Source organism: Crocuta crocuta, unplaced genomic scaffold (assembly GCF_008692635.1).
Source record: "Crocuta crocuta isolate KB4526 unplaced genomic scaffold, BGI_CrCroc_1.0 scaffold266, whole genome shotgun sequence".
NCBI classification, from domain to species: Eukaryota; Metazoa; Chordata; class Mammalia; order Carnivora; family Hyaenidae; genus Crocuta; species Crocuta crocuta.
In genome coordinates, this window is record NW_027531005.1 from 2,623,311 (window position 1) to 2,646,582 (window position 23,272).

General features: G+C 40.6%; 1 protein-coding gene across 1 annotated transcript in view; it reads right to left on the minus strand.

The window, feature by feature from the left end:
* Positions 1-23,272, minus strand: part of EXOC4 (exocyst complex component 4) — a 752,773-nt gene that overhangs the window by 209,227 nt on the left and 520,274 nt on the right. The window contains exon 11 of the mRNA XM_077770716.1: positions 7,318-7,537. Within this exon, the coding sequence (XP_077626842.1) occupies positions 7,318-7,537 (220 nt within the window). The remainder of the gene's footprint in view (positions 1-7,317; positions 7,538-23,272) is intronic.

Below are 23,272 nucleotides of genomic sequence, written 5' to 3' on the forward strand. Positions count from 1 at the left end.
TGCTGTTCAACCCCACACACAACCTCAGAATGTGATTTCACTTGAAAATAGGGTCTTTGCAAATATAATTACAGTAAGGACTGTATTACGGTGGGCCAGGGTGGGCCCTAAATCTAATGAGATTGTCCTTTTAAGAGCCAGAAAAGGACACACGGAGACACAGGGAAGAAGTCCATGTCAAGACGGAGGCAGAGATCGCAATTATGTTGCCAGAAGCCAAGAAGCCCTAGGACCACCAAAAGCTGGAAGAGGCGAAGGGGGGTCCTTCTCTAGAGCCTTTGGGGGGAATATGGCCCCTGGCCCCCAGAAATGTGACAAATATGTTTCTGTTGTTTTAAGACACTCAAGTTTATGGTAATTTGTCACGGTAGCTGTAGGAAATAGATACACTGGCTTTGATGGTCATCAACACTGCGTGCTACTTCTGCTCCTGATAAACAATCAGGGGACAAACTCCAGGAAAAAAGAGAAAGGGGTCAAACAGTACCATCTCTTGCTGTCACACTAGGATAGGGGGAGGCAGGAAACAGAGGTTACTAGGTGGGTGCTGGAGCCCAAAGGGCGGGAGCAGGTAAATACAAATTGGTGAGGAGAACAGATGCCGAGTGAAACCTAGACATGAGTCAGAAGTCTTGCCTGTAAAGGCAAGAGAGAGGGAGCAGGCAGGTGACGTGTGTCAGGGCAGTCCATGCTGAAACCCGCACACATGTGACATGGGTATGGGAAGAGACACGTCTTACAAACACTACTCTACGTAATCATGAGAAATAATTCCTCTGTTCCTATGACACTTATTTCACTATTCTTGTTTTCTACAGGAGGAAAGCTAGGTACAGAGATGTTAGCAATTGGGTCCCGGCCACAAAGTTACCAGCTGAAATGGCTGGGATGTAAATCCTTTTGTATCTGACTGCAAGGCTTATGTGCCAAGATGGGCTCAAATAGCAAAGACCACCTTCCCTCATAAGCCTGACTGAATTAAAGAGTGTCTTAACTATAATTTTTTATATACTTCTTCTCAGGGCCATAATTGAGTCTATAGAAAGATCCAGAGAAATGGCTCTAATTCTGGCTGCATGCTGGGATCACTGAGCATCGTATAAAACACTTGGCCCTACCCCTTATTAACTGAATTGAATCTCTGGGACGGGATCTTGGCAGTGCTGTTTGCAGAAAGCCCCCGGGTAAGTCTTTTTATTTGTTTAATTTAATTTATTTTTGAGACAGACACAAAGGGGAGAGGGAGGGGCAGAGAGAGAGCGGGACAGATGGCACTCTATGCTGTCAGTGCCTGATGTGGGACTCGAACTCACAAACCATGAGATGATGACAAGGTCCATTGCTCAACAGACTGAGCCCTCCAGGCGACCCCCCCCCCCCCCCCCCCGCNCTAATGGGTGCCATTGCTGAGACCCTGCTCTACGCTCCACAGGTAGCAGTGGGAGGTGCAGCTGACCGAGGAAGAGAAGGGTGTGTGGTGCTAGCAGGCAGCTCTAGCCACTTCACATCTCAGAAGAACTCTGACAAATACTGGGGCAGCCAGAAGCATGAAAATACGCTCATTAAATGCTTCATTCTTACTTGCATGGCTTCTGCTCATTTCCTCCGGTGATGTGGGAATCTGAGCCGGAGCATTAGGAAAGTTGCCTCTTCCTCTCGTTGTCTGACATGAGCCAGAAAACAGGCTCATCCTGTGTTGGGAAAGTACTTTGCAAAATTCAGCAACGTGCTAGACTAGGAAGCAGCTTCTGCTGCCGCTGCAAATATTGTTTTTACAGTTTCTGGGCCTGTATGAAACGAAGCCGGATAGTTGTGGTTTCTTTTAGGTTTTTGTTTTTTAAGCGACCACTGCTGTTCACTGCAGTGCTGAGCGCCCACAGTGTTAGATCCCATTTCTGGACCTCCAGCTGGGCATGACATAGTGATACTTCTAAAACTTCTGTCTCTATCATCAATACAGGAGGCGGGGGGGCCGGGGGGGGGGGCGCAGCTGGTTAGACCAAGATTCCTGCAGGAATTTGAATTTCTCACCAGCTCAGGTGTCGCCGACCCTGACAGTCCACGGACCAACTGGCACAAAGTCCCAAACTCTAACTGTGCCTGCAGATCACATCTGATGCCTTATAAATGCAGACTGATGTAGAGGGCTGATGTTCTTTTCCACAGCCACTCTCTATGTAGCAACAGTATACAGCATATTACCCGGGGTGGGGAGGGGAGAATGTTTACTTGCACCTGTCTTCACATAGTTAAATGCCCATTCAGCAGCTGACCAGGTAAAAAGATAAAAACCCGAGCATTAGCCTCCTAGCCCTTTTCAAAAATTTGGATGGAGATGCTAAAGAAGAAAAACATGAAGAAACATCTCCAAATCAATGATAGACAGTTGGAGTGGGTGTTTCCTCGTGTCTAAGGAATGAAAACTTTGTAGACGTCTACAGATGTAAAACGTAATGAAAGGATGTTCACTTCAACGGACTGTTTCCATTCTCCATGCCCAGAATGCCCATTTCTCTGGCTTAGGAGACATGAGGAATTACTCCTAAGAGATTTCCTTCATCTGAATCAGCGTGCTTTGTCTTGCAACAGGTGGAAGCCATTTTGAAAAAAAAAAAAGAAAGAAAGAAAAGAAAAAAGGATGGCAAGAGAGGAAGAGAGGAAGTAGACAATAAGATCATGAAGTGTATTCAATCCTGTGTTCATGTGGATAGCATCGGAGGAATAAGAACTGCAACATTTTAATGTAAGTATTGTCAACAATCTTAAACCTGTGACCATGAATCTTGGGGAGAAAACATGTACACACATGCCTTTGTCCTAAGGAAGGCATCGTTAATTAATCCATCCACTTGCAATCACTCAACCACGCAGCGATTTATTAAATACTGAGTGCCTCTTCTAGATCAGAGACTGTTCTAGGAGCTGAGGATTTAGGAGAGAGCCCCCTGTAAAAAATATTTAAGCTACTCCATCCATTGGAAACCACCTTGGGCACCAAGGTGAGAGATGATTGGTTCTGTGCTTTTACTTCTTACTCTCAAAGTGAGTAAGAAATTTAGCACAGTGTGTCCCTCACTATGGTGAGAGCACAGCCCGCCCCCCCCAATCTGTTGTAGATTGATACCTTTATAAAATACAACAGAAATCGATTAATGAAAATTTTTTAACCACAAAGATCTACAAAACACAAATCCTCCTCATTTTTGTTATTAGTTTCAACAGGCAATGTCAAATTCCTTTGGAAGGAGGGAGGGCATCTAAACGCTTCCTCTCCAATTCTGCATGTCTCACTGCAGACTGCTAACGAATAGCTTGCAGACAAGCATACTCCTCGGGCCACATTTTGAGTAGAACTCATTTAGATACTGGGCTCTAGGGTCAGGTTGCCTGGGTTTGAATTATAGTTCTACTACTTGCTAGCTATGTGACCATGGGCAAGTTATTTACTTTCACTATGTCTGTTTCCTCCCCATAATAGGAGGAAAAGCTCACAAAGCTTTTGCCAATTCATGTAAGACACATGTCAATACACATAAACAATCAGAATAGTACGTGGCTCATGGTAAATGCTATTACAAGTGTTAGCTGCTATCATTACTACTATCTACTATTACGAATGCATTTGTTACTATTATTATTACCAGGATTATGCTACTGGATCATGGGCCAATACTTGCACAGCTGTTTCAGCTATAAGATGGTGCTGGTCAACTCCTCTTTTCTATTTCCTTCTCTTCTATGAATTCTGTGCCCAGACAATGAAATTATGGATTCAAAAAGCCTGTTATCACCCATGGAGACACCCCCTCATAACAGATCATCTATACTGCCCAGATGCCATTTCAGAGAGGTAGGTACAAAGGTCCTGGGGTTCAGGGCATGTGGCTGCCATCAAACAAATGAAATCAGCCCTGACACAGCTGTCCTCTCACTGCCCCCTGGGAATACAGCTGTGTCCTGCTGTGTGACACCGGCAGCTGCCTCAGGGCACAGGTGCGGTCCTTTCTTCTCTGAGACCAAAGGACTGTGGAGCAGAGGGAGTGACTTTGCAGGACATTTTTAAACTTCGAGTAATTGACTCCTTAACCTATCATATCTTCTACACATATGTGTATTTCTCCAAGCACCCTTCTTAACAGTTGTTTTGGATTCTCAGCAAAAATGTTTGAGAATTATTTATTTTACTTCTGATTAATCACTTACAATTAGCTGGGAATGAAAATGTCAAGGTGACACAGAAACACATTTAAGGAACACTGAACCTTGACCATGGAAACTTACATTCGAAAACAATTTACAATGATTATAAAAGTGAGAGGATGCCTCAAGATGGGAAAGGAAAATAACCATCTCATTTACTTTTTAAATCTCATTACTCTGAGAATATTAAACAAATTTATTGATATGGCCTAACTAATTTGTATTCTCAGAAAATAAAATTTTTATGAAGAAAGAAAGGGCAGCAAAATAACTAAATATGAGAGCAGGTGTCTGGGGTTCTGACAACAAACTTGGAGATTAATTGGGTGAATGATCTTAGTTTAAAGATGTACTCGCATATATAGAATTCTATGTGGACTCAGGCAAGGAGAGAACGGGTGAAGGCGGGGTTCTCAGAATGGAGTAATTGATTTAAAAAACAAGAGGCACACTAACACTATGGCTGGTGACAAGGTTGGGTGTGACTTACTAAGACAGCAGTAGACCCCTGAGATGTCACTTTGCTGCAAAGTGTGGCCCTGACACGGCCCAGATTGTAGTCAGCCAGTTATTAGTTTTAATGTGGTTTTGCTACTCAAGCTGAAAATGATAATGTATAATAAGCTACCATCTTTAGGACACCGATCCTCTCTGTCATATGTTGTTGCCTTTGTTTTCTTTTAAATTCAGTACACCAAAGCATGTGAAAGTTGCTCTGTGCTGTACAGACTGACACTGCAGGGACATAAATACTGAGTGGTTTTCTGAAAGAGAGGAAGCTCATGATATGGACAGAAGCTAGATAAAGACAGAGTTTTGGCACTCTCTAATTCTCATCTTCCATCTCTGACTGCAGTTATTTCTGACTCTCAAAACTTATCCAACTGGGTCTATCCATCCATCCATCTATCCATGCATGTATGCATTCGTTCAATAAATTGCGTATCGAGCCCTTTCCTGCTGTCTGGTACCATACTATGCTTTTGGATCTTACGTTCTATCGGGAAAAGACAAAATAAACAAGCTGGAAAATCAGTGAACTAATCATTATGGTAGTTGTGTTAAGATGGGAAAAAATCAAGGGGTTAAAATAGTGACTAACTGAGGAGATCTATTCAGGATCTTGAGAAAAAAGAGAACTTCATGCAGATGATCGAATGAAGAAAGACTAGTGAAGAGATGAATTACAGAGGTATGGGCAGCGCTGAAGCAGCAGCGAGGGATGGCAAGGCGCCTGGAGTCTAATGATAGCAGAAAGTTTGGCATCAAGGGGCAAGGAGAAGAGCTGGTGTTCCCAGAGCCCAGTGAGAGCTGCAGCTATGGGTCAGGTGTCACCTAACAGGACCTCTGGAATATGAAGGATGCACCTATGGCCAGAACAGTGATCCAAAGTGGAGAGGAAGGAGATCAGAAACAACCCCAATCTCTCTCGCCTCTTCCCTCTTCCAATCTGCTGCTGGTGCTTCCTATGGGCAGAACCAGATCTTAAGTCACCTGGCAAAGAAGTTTTGGTGATAGAGTCCATGGAGTTCAGCTTCAGTGCTAGAATGGACTGGGGCGTCAGAGGGAGGGAAGAATGTAAAATAACCAGGGAAGGGGACCTACTCAGGTAGGACAGTCAGGAAAAGCTGTCACCCCATGGAGGTAACATCTGAACTGAGACTGTGAGAGAACAAGGTCCCTGCCACGCAAAGAGCCAGAGGAAGAGTAATCCAGCAGGGGGAGAAGCTAGCACATGCCTCCGCCACTCTCCCATCTCTGCCCCCCCGACTTAGTACAGATCCCTCACGGGGAACGCATCTCACACAGACCCAGATGATCTGAATGAACCCTTTCCTAGGTGTGATGCTATAACTCAAGTTTCGGGAGAAGCAAATGCCTCTACTCTATTTTCTCAATACCACAAGAGAGTTTTCTCATCAAATAGAATGCTCATGGGGCGCCTGGGTGGCTCAGTCAGTTAAGCGCCTGACTCTTGATTTCGGCTCAGGTCAAGATTTCACGATTTGTGAGTTTGAGACCTGCACTGGGCACTGCACTGACAGCACAGAGCCGGCTTGGGATTCTGTCTCCTGTCTCTCTCTCTCGTTCTCTCTGCCCCTCCCCTATTCTCTCTCTCTCAAAAATAAATAAGCTTTAAAGAATGCTCATAACTAGAACATTTGCCTATGAAAGGTCCAGGGTTTCTATTAATTCTGATGCACAAAGAAGGAAAAACCAAGGAACATATACATAAAGGCAGGTAAGGGCAAGCAGCTGAAGCAGCTGGAATTCCTTTCCATTTATACAACTTTTCTTTGAAAGAGCTCAAGCCTTCCATACGTTGAGATATCCTTGTCTCGTGCAACTATTAAAAAAAAATGCTATCGTGCCCATCATTCTCTCAAATGAAGAAACACTAAAAGATACAATAAGCATGTAATAATAGTTAATGCACGTATACATTTTAAACTCATACTAACGTTCTTTTGGTTTTATATTTACCCCCAAGTCACTGACTAAAATGGATACAAAATCAATGCCTGAAGCCTATAAATCCAAATATCTACTGACAACTTATTTTCGGTTGCCTAGAAACCATTTCTTTATATAGTCTATGTAAAATCTTCAGTATTAAAAAGATCATGACTTGAATTAAATGATCTGACTTTTAAAAGTCAGTTTGCTGGTGGGTTCAAATTCACTGTGAGCGAGCTGAGGTCAGAGCAGGCCTGCCCTGGAAAGGGTACCCAGGGTTTTCTGTTAGTGGGTGGTTGAGGTGAGGCATGGAAGTTTCCTCCCCTTAAGTCCTGAACACTCCTGACACATTTGCCAGAGGAGAAAGAATTCCTCTCAAGGACAAGTTCCAGGCAAATAATGAGGAACTGCCTGCATATTAATGAGATTCACCACCTTCCATATTCAATGGCCAGCCACTTTTTTCTTATAAAAGATCTTAAGGAATTTCCATTATCTCCATATTAGTTCTAAATTCCCCTAGGGCCTGTCTAATTTATTTCCTTTTGTTTTGTCTCTAATGAATATGGAAACAGATGGTGATTCTTCTTCTTTTTGTAATTTGTGTCTCTTGCCAAGTCAGTGAAAAGCGCTGATAAAGACAGTTAAGTATATTATCACCTGTAAGAGAGGACGCTGCACCCCCATCACCTTCATGGTGTCCGCATTAGCGAGGATCTTCAAGGGGTCGGATGTTTTCGTGACTCCTTCAATCTCCTTGTTGATCTCTGCCAGGACCTGATTCAGGAAGATGTTTTTGATGTACATGGTGAGAAAGTCTCGAAGTGGACACTGTTTGGCTGGGCCAAGTCCCAAGGCGTGCTCGATCTCCTGAATAAATCTGGAAGACAGCAGAAGAAAATGGTTGTTAAATATATCAGAAGAATAGTTCTAGAAATATCACCAAGCACATATGGGTATTTCTAGACTTTGGCATCTCTTTCTATCTATGGAGAGATGAGAGGGAATTCCCAGAATTCCTAACACGAACATGCCATTACTTTATTATTTGTCTGTACAAGAGCTTTTTTATTTTCCTAAGTTATTGTTTCACTAATTGAATAGACATAGGACAAAATAGAAAACATGACTTCTAAACTAAGGGGAAAAAAGGGGTGACACCAGAAACTATTTGTATTATTTCAAGAAGGAAATAAGAATACAAAAAGCAAAGGCAGGTATGATAACAGAAAATAAATTACAATGCAAATTTAAAAGCATACCCCCAAATACTGCATATTTCTCATGAGATCCTTACATGTGTAGATAGTAAAATTTTTTTTAATTTAAAAATTTTTTAATTTAAATATTTCCCTGATGATTAGATGTTGAGCATCTTTTCATGTGTCTGTTAGTTATTTGTAAGTCTTCTTTAGGGACATGTCTATTCAGGTCATCTGCCCATTTAGTAGGATTTTTTTTTTTTTTTTTTGGTGCTGAGTTACGTAAATTCTTTATATATTTTGGATACTAACTCTTTATCAGATATGTCATGTGCAAATATCTTCTCCCATTCAGTAGACTGTTTTTTTGTTTTCTTGATGGTTTCATTTGCTGTGCAAAAGCTTTTGATTTTTATATGATCCCAATAGTTTATTTTTGCCTTTGTTTACCTTGCTTGCCTCAGGAGACAGATCTAGAAAAATGTTTCTATGGCTGGTGTCAGAGGAATTATTGTCTATGTTCTCTTGTGGGGTTTTTATGCTTTCGGGTCTCATGTTTAGGTCTTTAATCTATTTAGAATTTAATTTTGTGTATGGTGTTAGAAAGTAGTCCAGTTGCATTCTTTTACATGAAGCCACATGAGATATCACCTCACACCTGTCGGAATGGCTAAAATCAAGAAGAAAAGAAATAACTAGTATTGGTGAGAATGTGGAAAAAAAGGAACCCTGGTGCGTGGCCGGTGGAATGTAAATTGTACAGCAACTCTGGAAAACAGTATGGAGTTTCCTCACATAATTAAAAAAAAACATATGATCTAATAATCTCTCTACTGGGTATTTACCTGGAGAAAATGAAAGCACTAACTCAAAATAATATATGCACCCCTATGTTTACTGAAACATTATTTATGAGAATCAAGACATGGAAGCAACCTAAGCATTCATCAATAGATGGATGGCTAAAGAAAATGTGAGATACATACACACACACACACACATACACACACAAATGGGATATTACACAGCCATTAAAAAAGGATGAGATCATGCCATTTGAGACAACATGCATGGACCTAGAAGGTATTACATTAAGTGAAGTAAATCAGACTGAGAAAGACAAATATCGTAGGATCCACTCATAAATGGAATCTAAAAAAGATGACTAAGCAAACAAAAAGTAGAATCTGAACTATAAATATAGAGAACCAATGGAGGGTTGCTGGGGGTGGGATGGGGGAGGTTGGGCAAAATAGGTGAAGGGGACAAGGAGATACATGCCTCCAGGTATGCAATGAGTAAGTCACAGGGAATAAAAAGCAGAGCGTAAGGAATACAGTCAATGATATCACCACAGTGATGTGATGGGGCAGATGGTAGCTATACTCATGGTGAGCACAACATAATGTATAAACTTGTCAATGTCACTAAGTTGTACACCTGAAACTAATGTAACATTGTGTGTCAACACTCAAAAAAAAAAAAGGTGGAGGGAAAATAAATGATACTCTTTTAATGCATGACGATATGTAAGTTGGGAGGTTATGAAAGGGAACAGGAAGGGGGTGTGGACAAAAGAGTACTTCAATCTTATCTGGAATGATCTGCTTCCTTTATTAAAAACACTTAAAGCAAAGGGGTGCCTGGATGCCTCCGTCACTTGAGTGTCCGATTCTTGATTTTGGCTCAGATCATGATCCCAGGATTATGGGATCGACTCCCACATTGGGCTCTGTGTGGAGCGTAGAACCTGCTTAAGATTCTCCCTCCTCCCCTGCCCCTACTCATACTCTCTCTCTAAAATAAAAGAAATAATTAAAAAAATACATAAAGCATAGACAGAATGAGTATGTAGATATTTGTTGGGTTATTCTTTGTACCTGCTTTGCATGGTTTTGATATACAAAAACTTAAGTTACTACCACCCAGTTAATAACACCACTCTCCCCAAAAACAAGGTTTAAATTCTAGTTACGACAGTTTATTAACTGTGAGTAATGGCATAAAATGAAAACTTTGCTGCTACCTCTTCAGTACAGAAATCTCTAGGTACATAATTGATATTCACCATGATCAATGGGTCAATCATGTCCCTTCTTTCAAAGTCTATCAGTGATGGATAACTGCACATCTGTCATTCATGTTCAGGCAGCAAAGCGTGTAGTCGTGTCGTCTCCTTGTCTCCCACTGATAAACTCATGGGACATTTTACAAAAATGGAGATTTAAAAGAGGGAACTGGCCAAAAAAGACAGAAGTACAGAAAAACACTAACAGTGATAACACTGGGAGTGAATTTGAGTGGACTGTATATGGATTTACAGAAGAAATAGTTAGGATTGTTGACATCACCTCCATCTGAGAAGGGAACACACCTAGAGGGAAGGAGCATTTATTCACCTCACCAAGGAGAAAGCCTTTGTGGCAAAAGGGATGAAGACATCCCAGAGGAAGTGGTGTGGCCCAAACTGCATATGGTAAAGGAGCTCTTGAAGGTGTTTCATGACATTGAAAACCAAAAAATAAAATGCTGGCAGAGCCAGATACCAGTAGGTATGGCATTTCACCAACACCTAGAAAAGGTGTTCACTGTGTATTGTGAAGTACAAGGATGAACAGAAGGTGTTCAAACTATTCGGATAAGAGTTTAACAAAGAAATGAACTACTTTACACAACAGTTTTCTTATTTCTTTTTCATTTTTGTACAAATTTATAACCGACAGCAAGGGACTTTTTCCTGTTTTGGCAAAAACTTCCTACAGTCGAGAAACAATTGTGACTAAGATTGCCTTGCACGGCGATTTTTATAGTTCTACAATGTTATGCAAAGTAAGGACTGTGTGGTATTTTAAATTTTCTTCCAAAAAACTGTAGAAGGGAAATGAAGTGAAATCAAATCAAATGAAATAAAGAGAAAAACGGAATGATTAACTGGGAAGATATATTTTCAACTTCTATCACAGATGAGTTAGGGGAAAAAAAAACAAAAACAAACCGAACAACTTAGTGCAGAAATGACCAAAAGACAGGAAAAGAGAGTTTACAGTAAAAGAAATACAGTGGTCACTAAACATCAGAAAAAATTCTTAACCTTGATCCTAATGAAAAGAAAACGAGAAGTAAACTATACTGAGATGCCATTTTTTTAATAACCAAATCCCCAAAATTTGAAAACGTCTTCTTTTGGCGTACGTGTGGAAAGTGGCATTCTTTGCTGAGAACAAACTGAGGGCTGATGGGGGTGGGGGGGAGGGGAAGGGGGTGATGGGCATGGAGGACGGCACTTGTGGGGATGAGCACTGGGTGTTATATGGAAACCAACTTGACAATAAACTATTTAAGGAAAAAAAAACAAGAAAGAGGCATTCTCATGTATTGTTGATGGGAATGAAAAACAGTGCAACCCTTATGAAGGGCAAGTTGGAATCATTCAAAATTACAAAAGCACTTCCTTTTGACCCAGAAAGCCCACTTCTGGGAAATTCTTCTGACAGCTATTTCTAAATATGATCACACAGATCAGTGTAGCATTGTTTTTATGGCAAAGGACCAAAAAATCCATCATTTAAGGATTAATCAAATAAACTGTGGTGTATCTGCAGTAAGCTCAACCCCCAAACGTGGAAGCTTCTGATGCACTAATGTGAAAAGATCTCCAAGATAAATTGTTCAGCGAGAAATGCAAGCTGCAGATCAATATGTATTTAGTAGTATCATTACACCGACTTTCCTGTAAAAATTATATATCCTCATTTGCTGATTTTATTATAAAGACACCCTGGGAAGATTCACAAAAATTTAATCAAAGGAATGCCTGTAGGAAGCAGGGATGGGACGGGGTCTGAAAGAGAAGGAGGAATAAGACTTTTCAATTATAACTTTTAATAATTGCTTGAGTTTTTTAAAGATCAAGTTGGCTTTATTCAACAATTTATGAATCAGACAGCATCTCATCAAGTAAACAGAAAAGAGCTCTTATAATCATTGCATTTTTAAAGACCGTGAATGTATTAGTTACTCAAATAAAATTAAATTAGAAAATTAAAAAAAATTACCTATATATACCCAAGACTGTACTTCATAAATTTCTAATTTCTTTCTTGTTAGGCCACATTTGAAGTTTGGTGGGGGTGCCCGGGTGGCTCAGTTAAGTGTCCAACTTTTGCTCAGGTCAAGATCTCAGGGTTTGTGGGTTCAAGCCCCGTGTTGGGCTCTGTGCTGACAGCTCAGAGCCTGAAGCCTACTTAGGCTTGAACCCCTGTGTAGCTCCCTCTCTCTGCCCCTCCCCCTTTTGTACTTTGCCCCTCTTTCAAAAATAAATAAACATTAAAAAAATTATAAAAAAAAAGTTTGGTGTAGAAATGTTCTTTAAGTTTAGCTGTTTGATCTAATAAAGTGTTTCCTTTACTTAACACATAAATACATCATGGTTAATCTTGCATATTGCCAGTTTAACATTCTATTAACCTGTGTGTGTGTGAGTGTGTGTGTGTGTGTGTGTGTGTGCGCGCGCGCGCACGCGTATGCAAGCACACAGTAGTTGGGGGGAAGTTAGAACTTACACATACAGGATCATCACAGTGATAGAGGAACCCAAAGAATGTAGGGGAAAAAGCTGAAATTGAAAAGCCATAGGAAACACCAATGAGGCTTCTTAATTGATTTTATCAACACAGAAAGGGAAGTAAAAGCATGACTATCAAACAAGATATAAAGATACATCTTTAAGAAGGGAGTGAGGGAAAGACAGTGGGGGAAAATGAAGAAACAAAGGTAGATATTTAACCATAATTAAAACTCTCCAAATCCCACATCCTGCCACGTTAATTGCTTCTGACTCCTCTAACCCTAAGAGAAGCACCCATCCCCCACCAGCCCGGGTGTATCTTGCTCTCCTTGGTCTGCCTCTAAAAGAAAATCACTGTTTTGAATTTTCTTGTGAGTAACCACACCAAAGCCCTTTTTATTTTATTTTCTAATATTATGGGATTCAATCATCAGAATCTCTCCTTATTCTTTTCAACGGGACTTAGGAAAAGGTGTCTGAGAGGCACTTCCTACAATTTCAAAGTCTTTACTGTGTGTTAAAAGGAAATTTTTACTAGTGGGCAACTGGGTGTTTCAGTCGGTTAAGCATCCAACTCTTGATTTCCGCTCACATCATGATCTCATGGTTCATGAGTTCGAGCCCCATGGTGAGCTCCATGCTGACAGTGTGGAGCCTGCTTGGGATTCTCTTTCTCTCTCTTCTCTGCCCTTCTCCCCCTTTCTCTCTCAAAATCAATAAGTAAAACTTAAATAAAAAAAATTTTTTTTAGTAGTTAGCCTGCTCCTAAATAGTGACAGAAGGCTCTAAATTATCCACATTTTCTTTTTTTCTAGTCTGCTATTTGCTTTTGGTGTTTCCCAAATGTGAAGTTACTCTGAGCCGCACTGATGGAGGGGCAGGGCTCCTACCACCTTTAGCTGACGGATTTCTTCCAAATACAAGTCACTCATTCCCCACAGCACACATGTCAGTCTAAAAGGACACATCCAAGTTGTCACCTAAACCTCAAGGGGACCCATTCGACATGTGTCCAAATCTGCCTTCAGAGCTGTACAGGCCCTCACTGCGCAGAAAGCATGAAACATGATGTGCGAGGGGAGAGGAAAAACCTGGCTGTCTGATCAGCCTGTTTTGATCCCCGTGAACAAGGGGAAGTGAGTACATGAGGTGGGCAAACCACCCTTTCCCGGGCAGGAAGGCCATGGAAAAGGAACTCCCTGAGGCAGCCAGGAGGCAAACCAGACTCTTGGTCGCTGCAGAGGACTGACTGAGGGGAGTGGAGTGGCCATGGCAGAACAATCACGGAAGGCATTCCTGAGACTGAATTTTGAAGGTACAGGTTACTCAGCCCCTCCTCATTTTTCTGCTGTATTCTATAAACCAGATGCAATAATATACAGGATTGTTTTGGGGCGCCTGGGTGGCTCAGTTGGTTAAGCGTCCAACTTCGGCTCAGGTCATGATCTCGCGGTTCGTGGGTTGGAGCCCCGCGTCGGGCTCTGTGCTGACGGCCAGCTCAGAGCCTGGAGCCTGTTTCAGATTCTGTGTCTCCCTCTCTCTCTGACCCTTCCCTGCTCACGCTCTTTCTCTCTCTCAGAAATAAATAAAACATTAAAAAAATTAATATACAGGATTGTTTGGATGATTAAAGGAGGAAATCAAAGTCAAGCACCCGGCACTGAGGTCGGCACACAGCAACTGCTGAGCAAGTGGTAGCTACTATTTTTGTGATTTTTACCAGGTACATGAGCCGTGATGGGGTCGTGGAGGAAAGGGGTACACGCGTGATGGGTTTTTTTTACCTCACTCCTTCATTTTCCTTTGCTTGCTCATAATTTGCAATGTGGACCAGCAGATTAATACTTCGACTCTTTCAGGAACAGACTGATGAGGAAGGACCAAAGCCCCATGTGGTTAGGGGTCAAGGGTAAATCGCTACTTTGGTATCCTCAGCGCTCAGTACGACTTCCACTATGGCCAGCACATAGTAGACTCTCAGGAATATTTGGGGAACGGAGTGCTGAATGAACTTCAACCCACAGTTCCTGAAACTGAGGTGTGACCTCTCTGGAAAATAATGTACTCCTCCCAAGAATCTGGACTAGAGGCCTCAGTAAATACTTAAAAAGAACAAAGAGCATCCCATCTCTCCACCACCCCAGTGTTAACAGTTGCCTCTTCCTGAAAGAATGTTCTGTAGTCCTTGACCACATTCTCAATGTTGTTTTCTCACTCTGTATAATATAGTTATTCACACAACTTTATATTCTCTTCTTCTGCAGAGTATTATAAACTCATTCCATGACACTAATGAACACAGCATTATTAAAGCAAAGATCTATTAGGGGATATTAATGCTGTCTCCTGGTTTTATTAGAGATAATCCTACAGTGAACATCCTCATTTGGCTTCTGTTGAATTATTCCCACAACCTCCTGGGAGTAGCTCCTCATGATTTTTCATGGGCGACTCTGCATTTTATCTCTCCCGCCCTCCACCCCCCCCACCCCCCCNCTCCTGCATGGCTCCTTCTCCCTCAGAAGGAAGTACTTTAAAATTGATCTGGTGAATGGGAAGACAGGAGAGAGAGTCAAGGGTGTGGAGGCGAATCATCAAAAGGCCCAGTTTTTCCAACAATGCTCCTAATCAGCTCTATGGAAGTAAGAGAGCCTGAATTTTTTTTAACAGTGAAAAGAATCTCATTAGGAAAGAAAACACTTCACTTCAAAGTTGAGACGGAACACAGACGGAACCTTGTCAAAAGGGTATTATCTAATCTGGTGAAGTGCTTTCACACTAGGGATTCCTATCCTGTAAATGATGAGATGGCCCAGGTATGGCTGTGTATATGGAAACAAGGAGAATGAGACTCAAAAGAAAAGGATCTACATATTGCTACATGCAGAGCATCTAATCACAGGATTTTGAGGTACCTTATTCAGAGCAGCCTCCTAAACCTAAGGTTATAAAAGAGGATAAACCAAAAAACAAATGAAACTAGGCAACAGATTCTCCTGGCATTTGAATGTCTAAAGCATAGATCGCATTTCCTAAATTCTAATATTGCTGTTGGTAAATATTTAACCAAAGGTTTTCTTTTTAGAATATCATCAACTAGCGGGACCTCCTAAAATATGTACATACGCATTACGTATATTTCAAGTTTGCTCTTTCCGACAGCAAGTGTGTGGCCTTTGGAATGCATACATGAGCACACACTACCTATATTTGACCTGGTATTTTTAAAATTTTTAGCTTGATTTGATTTCTATCCAGAGACATCATAATCTAATTAAAATTTCATTCAAGCTTCCCCAGCTCCTTGGTTAATCGCGGTCTCCTCACCACAAATTCTGCTTCATTGTAAAGCTCCATTTCTTCCACTTTATGTCAGCCAAGAATTCCAGCTATTATCAGCTGAAGATACCCTTGAACATGGAGGGTCTATATTCTATTTTGGAAGCTGCAATGGGAGCAATAGGTATTCATCTGAATAAAAGTAGTTACTCATAGGAAATATGTATTCCTAACATTCACATCCTAATAAATTTTTAAAATTCTATGGCCAACCTTATCAGCGATGGGACAGGCCGATATGTACCTCCTAATAAGACATAGAACATCATTTCTCCGATGTTCTTGCCAAAAATGCATAATGTGAACCCAGTCATGGGGAAACATGATTTTGCAAAACACAAAATCAAAGGGGCAGATTTCAGAAAATTCAAATTCATCTGGATTTTGGAGCACAAGAAATTCATTCATGTCTCTCCCATAAACACTGTGTCAGTTTATTGCTAATTACATTTTTAATGTATACATTTGCATATAATCTATATCATGCAATATACAATATATTAATTCTTTCCACTTTGAGATTTCCTAACCTTGTTATATATTATCACACGTATGTTTTGATATTTTAGGCTGCATAATGTACACAAAACATTTGTCTGAAAGGCTTGAGGATTTTTCTCCTCGTCCCATGCATTGGAACCAGTAGAAATGTGCAGAGGGATTTATCCCTCTGACTACCTACATTCTTTAGCTTCTCCTTCATTGTCAGTTCCACTAATGTACCTTCCAATCTAGACTCTGCAGAGATGTACCATGCTTATCTCCACCAAGAAGCTCTGAATCCTTTCCACTATATAATAGCTTTAAAGATGTTTTTAAAAATCTGAACTATCTTCTTTCCTTCATTTTAGTTCAAGGTCTTTATGTGCACAGTTGCATCATATTCACAGGCCTGCAAAAGCTCTGCTTAAGTAGTCAAGCATACTCAAAGGTAAGTTCCCATGGCACCCTCCTCACTGAGCAGTACCCTATTGTTGCATTTAATATCTGTTCATTTAATAATGCCATATGACACAGATATTTATAAATGCCCACATTAAAAGGTTAGTTAACAATCAACAGTGATGCACTGTTTTTTTGTTTTTGTTTTAATTTAAATCTAAGATATAACATATAAGTTAACATATAGTATAGTAATGACTTCAGGAATAAGATTTAGTGATTCATCACTTACATATAACACCCAGTGTTCATCTCAACAAGTTCTCCTTAAGGCCCCTCATCCAGTCCCTCCATCCCCCCACTCAACACCCCTCCATCAACCCTCAGTTTTGTTTTTTGTATTTAGGAGTCTCTTACAGTTTGTCTCCCTCCCTGTTTTTATGTTATTTTTGCTTCCCTTCCCTTATGTTCACCTGTTTCTTAAATTCCACATATGAGTGAATTATATAATATTCATCTTTTTCTGACTTTTTTCGCTTAGCATAATACACTCTAGTTCCATGCACATTGTTGCAAATGGCAAAATTTCATTCTTTTCGATTGCCAAATAATATTCCTTTGTGTATATGTATGTATATGTATACACACACACACCCCACGTCTTCTTTATCAATTTACCAGTTGATGGACATATGGGCTCTTTCTATACTTTGGCTATTGTCGGCTGCTATAAACATTGCGGTGCATGTGCCCCTTCGAATCAGCACTCTTGTATCCTTTGGATAAATACCTAGTAGTAGTGATGTACTGTTTGTGACAGAGACATGAATGAATGACTTGTGCTTTAAAAGCCAAAATTCTGAATCTGAATTTTCTGAAATCTGTTCCTTTGATTTTGTGTTTTGTTTTTGCGGCACGAATATATATAATAGAAGTAACAGTGACCCTATAGTGTGAATGATACAGGCATTGCAAAGAGAAAACCAAATTACATTTCCCACCAAATCCAGTAAATAGAAACGATCTTCAGACACACAGAGAATGGAACACTGAGTGTCCAATGCAGAACTATTCTGCAGAAATATGGGCCCATGGGAAATGATGTCAAGCAGCGCTGATAATAGAGTCCTGAATGCTGATGACACTTTTCTGCACTTCACCCTAAGAGAAATAGTAGACTTTTATGAAGGCACAGTAGACTCAAAATTCCCACCATGCTTGATTTGTATGAAAAAAACGGCAATCTATAACCCATAATAAAATCTATTCCCAGACACGAGCCTATCCTTGCACAAAGAAACTATAACCAGTTAGATGGAGTACTAAGGTAGATGGGCCTTTGCAGTCAAACCCAAGTGAGGCCACGCAAAAGGCCAGAAACAGTTCAGTGTGCACCAAGAAGCTGGCCGGCAAGCATGGCTCCTTTAAGACGTGGTTCTTATGCACTCACTTATTCTCAGATCTGACATTTATGGCGCAAAGCAAACTAAAACAACTTGAGCAAAAAAAAACCGAGAAAGAAACCTCACAGGAATTGATTGGAGATATTCAACTTACTTGGATTATCTAACTCAAAAAAAGATCATTTAGAAATGATTTACAAGGGACTCACTCAGAAACAGCAAGCAACAGGCATATTTCAGACCATAAATAAGTGGAACATGAAAACTGAAGAAAAATCCATAAAGGTTAATGCACTTTGGAGCACATTTGCCTCTTAATTCATGGGAGTAAGTCATCGGCACATCAGGAAGAGGCCCCCCCAACAGTCTGTAATTGTTCACGCTGAGTGTAACTACTCTCTGTGCCTTTTGTATATAAAGATTTTCTGGGTAAAAGTGCAAAATAAGCTCATCATCGCAGAGCCCAATCATGTCCTCAGTCCACACCCCTAGGAGACCATTTGCTGAACTAATGAAATAAAAAGGGTTTTGGGTGCTCTTGTTTGTAATGAGTAAAATTCATGCCTAGCGCTAGAGGAAAAAAGAGGTACAAATCATTAAGTAAAGGGAGAAAAGAATATTACTGACAAAATTTGAGCTCCACAGGCTTGTAAACAGATTTAACTTTAAAAAATCTTACCATGAGTATACCGCAAGTGGTTTGTGACTGCATTTAAGTGTTCCCTCCAGACTGAAAAGCACTTTAGGTAAAATGAAGTAAGCCTCTTCACAATGACAGCTGCTTAAATTCTTAAGCATATTATTTGGAAATTGAAGTAATTCAAACTATAACCCTTAATATCAAGCAATCTTCTTTTAATGAAAAAATCCATATAAACAAATTAATCAATAAGGGATATTGATATCAAACTCTGAGACAAAATGATAATCCTCCTTTTCCAATAGGCCGGGAATTGTTTTCATCCTTCCCACTTATTTATAGTCAAAGTAATAGTAACCTCTTTTGTATTTTTTTTTTTCCTGTGTGTGTGTGTGTTTTTTTTTTTAACCAAAGATAAGGCTGCCTGAATTCTTCAAGAGAAATAACAACTTATTACAAAATGCCTATCATATCACCTGGAAACTTACATGTTATGTATTAAACATATTATATTTTGGGGGTTCCGTATCTGTTGGCTTCAGATATTCTAATGCAAGACACGGGAATCTGGCAAATCTTCTACCTGTTGTCGTCAGTAGGAGCTCTATAAATAATTGCTTACATCCAGTCAGCTCTTACCATGTCCTGATTGAAGAGCCTGATGTGGATTCTTTTATGCAATTCTCACAATAACTCCATGAGGGCTGCACTACTGCTATCTGCTGTACAATGAAACTGAGTAAGTGAAAAAATTACAGTACCATTCATAGCTGACAGTTACATTGTACTTAGAATATGCCAGAACTGTTTTTACGTAGCCACCATGCTTTCCTTCACTTATTCCTTACAACACTATGAAGAGTACTTTTGTAAGTGCTATTTGGAAGGCAGCTATGCTCACCACTATACCACCGACGCTATAATTGCTATTTGGAAGAAGAAATGAAGGCACAGAAAGATTAAGTACTTTCCCAAGGTCCTATAGCTGCTAAGTGAGAGGGCCAAAATTCAAACCTGGGTGATGCCGGACTGAACCATCACTCTGTACAATGTATTCTTCTAACACTGTTGCCTCTGAAATGTTCACCCTTTTTTTTTTTTTAAAAAAAATTGTTAATGTTTTTATTTATTTCTAGGAGAGAGAGAGAGAGACAGCGTGAGCAGGGGAGGGTCAGAGAGAGAGGGAGTCACAGACTGAAACAGGCTCCAGGCTCCGAGCTGGCAGTCAGCACAGAGCCCGACGCGGGGCTCGAACCCACGAACCAAGAGATCATGACCTAAGCGAAAGTCGGACGCTTAACTGACTAAGCCATCCAGGCACCCCTAAAATGTTCACCCTTAAGGTTAGGACTCACGAAGGGAGCTGGTAAGGAAAGGGCAATCAACAGAAGTCCATGTGAAAAAGCCCTTGAATGTGGAAGCTTGCATGGATTGAGAAGACCATAAGGTTGCTAACTACAAATATTTGTGTATACATACCAAAGACTGAATTATTTCTCTTGAAATAGAAGACGTCTTATGTCAAGCCCTGTTCCGACTTTCTTCCCCCCTCCCTAAGATCCTGATCTGTACTTTTGATCATCTGTTAGATATTTTCAACTGCATGTTCTTTTGACAATTCAAATGATCGTTAAAATGGAACTTTTCAGGGATGCTTGGGTGGTTCAGTCAGTTAAGTGCCCGACTCTTGGTTTCTGCTTGGGTCGTGACCTCATGGTCACGGGTGCATGGGTTCATGCCCCGTGTCAGACTCTGCTGCTGACAGCACGGAGCCTGCTTGGGATTCTCTCTCTCCCTGTCTCTCTCTGCCCCTCGTCTTCTCTCTCTCTCAAAAAATAAACTTAAAATTTTTTTAATAAATAAAATGGCACTTTTCGTGGCTGCCCTCCAATTATTTCAATTCTCTCCTTCTACATTCCCTATTTTGTACCATCCTCATTCCAGTTACCCTTGCTCAAACTTAATCATCTTTCACTTCATTCTTATTTTCATCCTTGCTACTCATGCAAGCGGCTACGTGTCCAGACATAGACATTCTCTTTATATTATCTCTTATGTTCATGCATTTATTCATGTGTTCATTCCTTCATTCACTTAAGCAAGTATTTATGGAGCATCTACCTTATGCCATGTATTGGTCTAGGTGCTAAAGCATTCACCGGGAAAGAATCGCGCCCCAAGGACTATCACTGACATAGCTATGACAGGCATGGTGCCACCTCAAGTAGTTTCATGCTGGGGCCTGAAGAGGCATTCCTGTGCTTCCATTTGTAACATCCAGCACCACAATTCAGGCTTTTATTGAATTAGATGATGGAGATGGACGGACAGAACATAATATTAGGCAATTTCTTCCCAGACCTTCCTAAAACAACTTCCCAACTGATGTTTCCGTCTTTAATCCCTCCTTCCTCCAATTTACCTTACATTAGCCTCATGAAGGCACAGAATATCTACCCCCTTCCAGCTTCATCAGGGTGTCCTACTCACTCCTGCCTGCAGGTCTTTGCACGTGACGGTCCATCTGCTAGAATAGTCCCCTCCATACCTTTTTTTCCAACAATCCCTTGCCCTATAGCCACGAGCTCAAATACTACTTCTTCCAGGAGGCTTTGCCCCCTTGAGTCGTGGTTGAATGCCCTTTTACTTTGGCCCCACAGAACCATAGGTCCACAGAACATTCCTGTTGAGGTGTCTGTATTTCCTGCTAATTTCTAGCATCTTTAAAAAAATTTTTTTTAATGTTTATTTAATTTTGAGAGAAAGTGACAGAACAGCAGTGGGGGAGGAGCAGAGAGAGAGAAGACACAGACTCTGAAGCAGGCCCCAGGCTCTGAGCTGTCAGCATAGAGCCCGATGCAGACCCCGAACGCATAAACCGCGAGATCACAAGCTGAGGTGAAGGCGGATGCTTAACCAACTGAGCCACCCAGGCGCACCCAGTTTTCTAACATCTTGAGGAGAGGGAATGTGTCTAGTCAGTGCTTGGTACCTAGCAAGAATCAAGACAAAAGTCTAATATATTTTCACTTCTACTCACCAGCAAACTTTGCTTTCTGGATATTCTCAGCATTAAAAAATATCCCCATACTTTTTCTCATGATGTCTATGTGGTCTACTTCTACCCTATCCATTTTCTAAATTGTGATCTATCAGCTAAGGTGGAAACTTGAAAAGCTGCCATTCTCACTACAACCTTCCTTCAAGGACCAGTTCAAAGCTCGCTCACTCATAAAGTTTTCCCTGGTCTCTTTATTTATTATTTTTTTAAAAGTAATCGCTATGCCCAGTGTGGGACTTGAACTCAGAATACCACCATCAAGAGTCACATGCTCTACTGACTGAGCCAGCCAGAGGCCTCCTCCTGATCTCTTTCAACTACGTTATTAATTTGAAATACTTTACTTCATTACATAGTATTAGTTACTTTCTCTCTATTTATTTTCTCTCTACTATTAGAATTAAGCTCCTTCAGAGTAGCAACTCTGATGTCCTTTGCACATCTTTGAGCATACTTGAAGCACTTAACGCTATGTCAAGTGCAGTGGACACAGTTCAGGGTTTAAGAAATGGTAATATTATGTCTCTATCACAACTTACCTGGGTCTGTCTTGAAAGGCCAGTACTTTTTGAAAGAACTACAATGCACAAATAATTATAAGGCTATGTTTGGGGGGAATAAATATGGCTGGCCAAAAAAGATTAAGAAAAAAAGAAAGAAAGGAAAAAAAACCAGAGATGAGTAAAAGAAAAAAGACAAAGTTGTGAACTTAAATGATGCAAGTATTATGTTAAATTATCAATTTTTTAGGCATTTTAAGGCAAACTATCAGCAAATCAAAACCTGCTCACCCTCCTGGTAACATGAAATTTAGTGAAGACTGCTTGGACATCGATGACAGAAGTCAGAGACTAAAAGTCTTTTTCTTTCATGTGTCAAAAACATGAATTGTTTAAGTCTGCTGGGTAAAATTACACTCTGTGTTTGCCAGGAGACAGGCTGGCCACTTGGTTCTCTCCTCCACTATTCCTGAAAAGGATAGATTTCATTACATTTAATAAATGAATGCTTTGGAGAACTCAGTTTGAATTATCTCTAATGAGCCTATTTGGCAGCGAAGCTTGTTCCTGAACTTAGCTTATGATGATTTCTTATCCTGCTCTTACGTTTATTATCACTTGATTAACTGCCACCCTCAATGCTAAGTACTCTAAGAAAAAGTACCTGGAAAACAGTGAATGGTCCCCTAGTCAACGATTAGGAAATATACGAGTCAGAGACACCTCCTGTCCCCTAAACTTTTCCACTTTTATCTCCTTTATTCACATACTTGATTATTTGAAATAAGCCAGGATGGTCTTCGCATTTCACTGTCAGATCCCCCACTGCGTCCACACTGTCCCAGACTAGGATCTATAATGATCTTACAGCAATACTCACAAAGCGATTTTCCATAATGGCTTAAAGTTCTCCTCAAGCTTACCTCCTGCAGAACTCTTTCCTATTTGGGAGAGATTATCTGCTTTCTGGAGTCTCCTCTTGGCCATCTCTTGTCATGTCACACCCTCAAGAGGGTTTCAA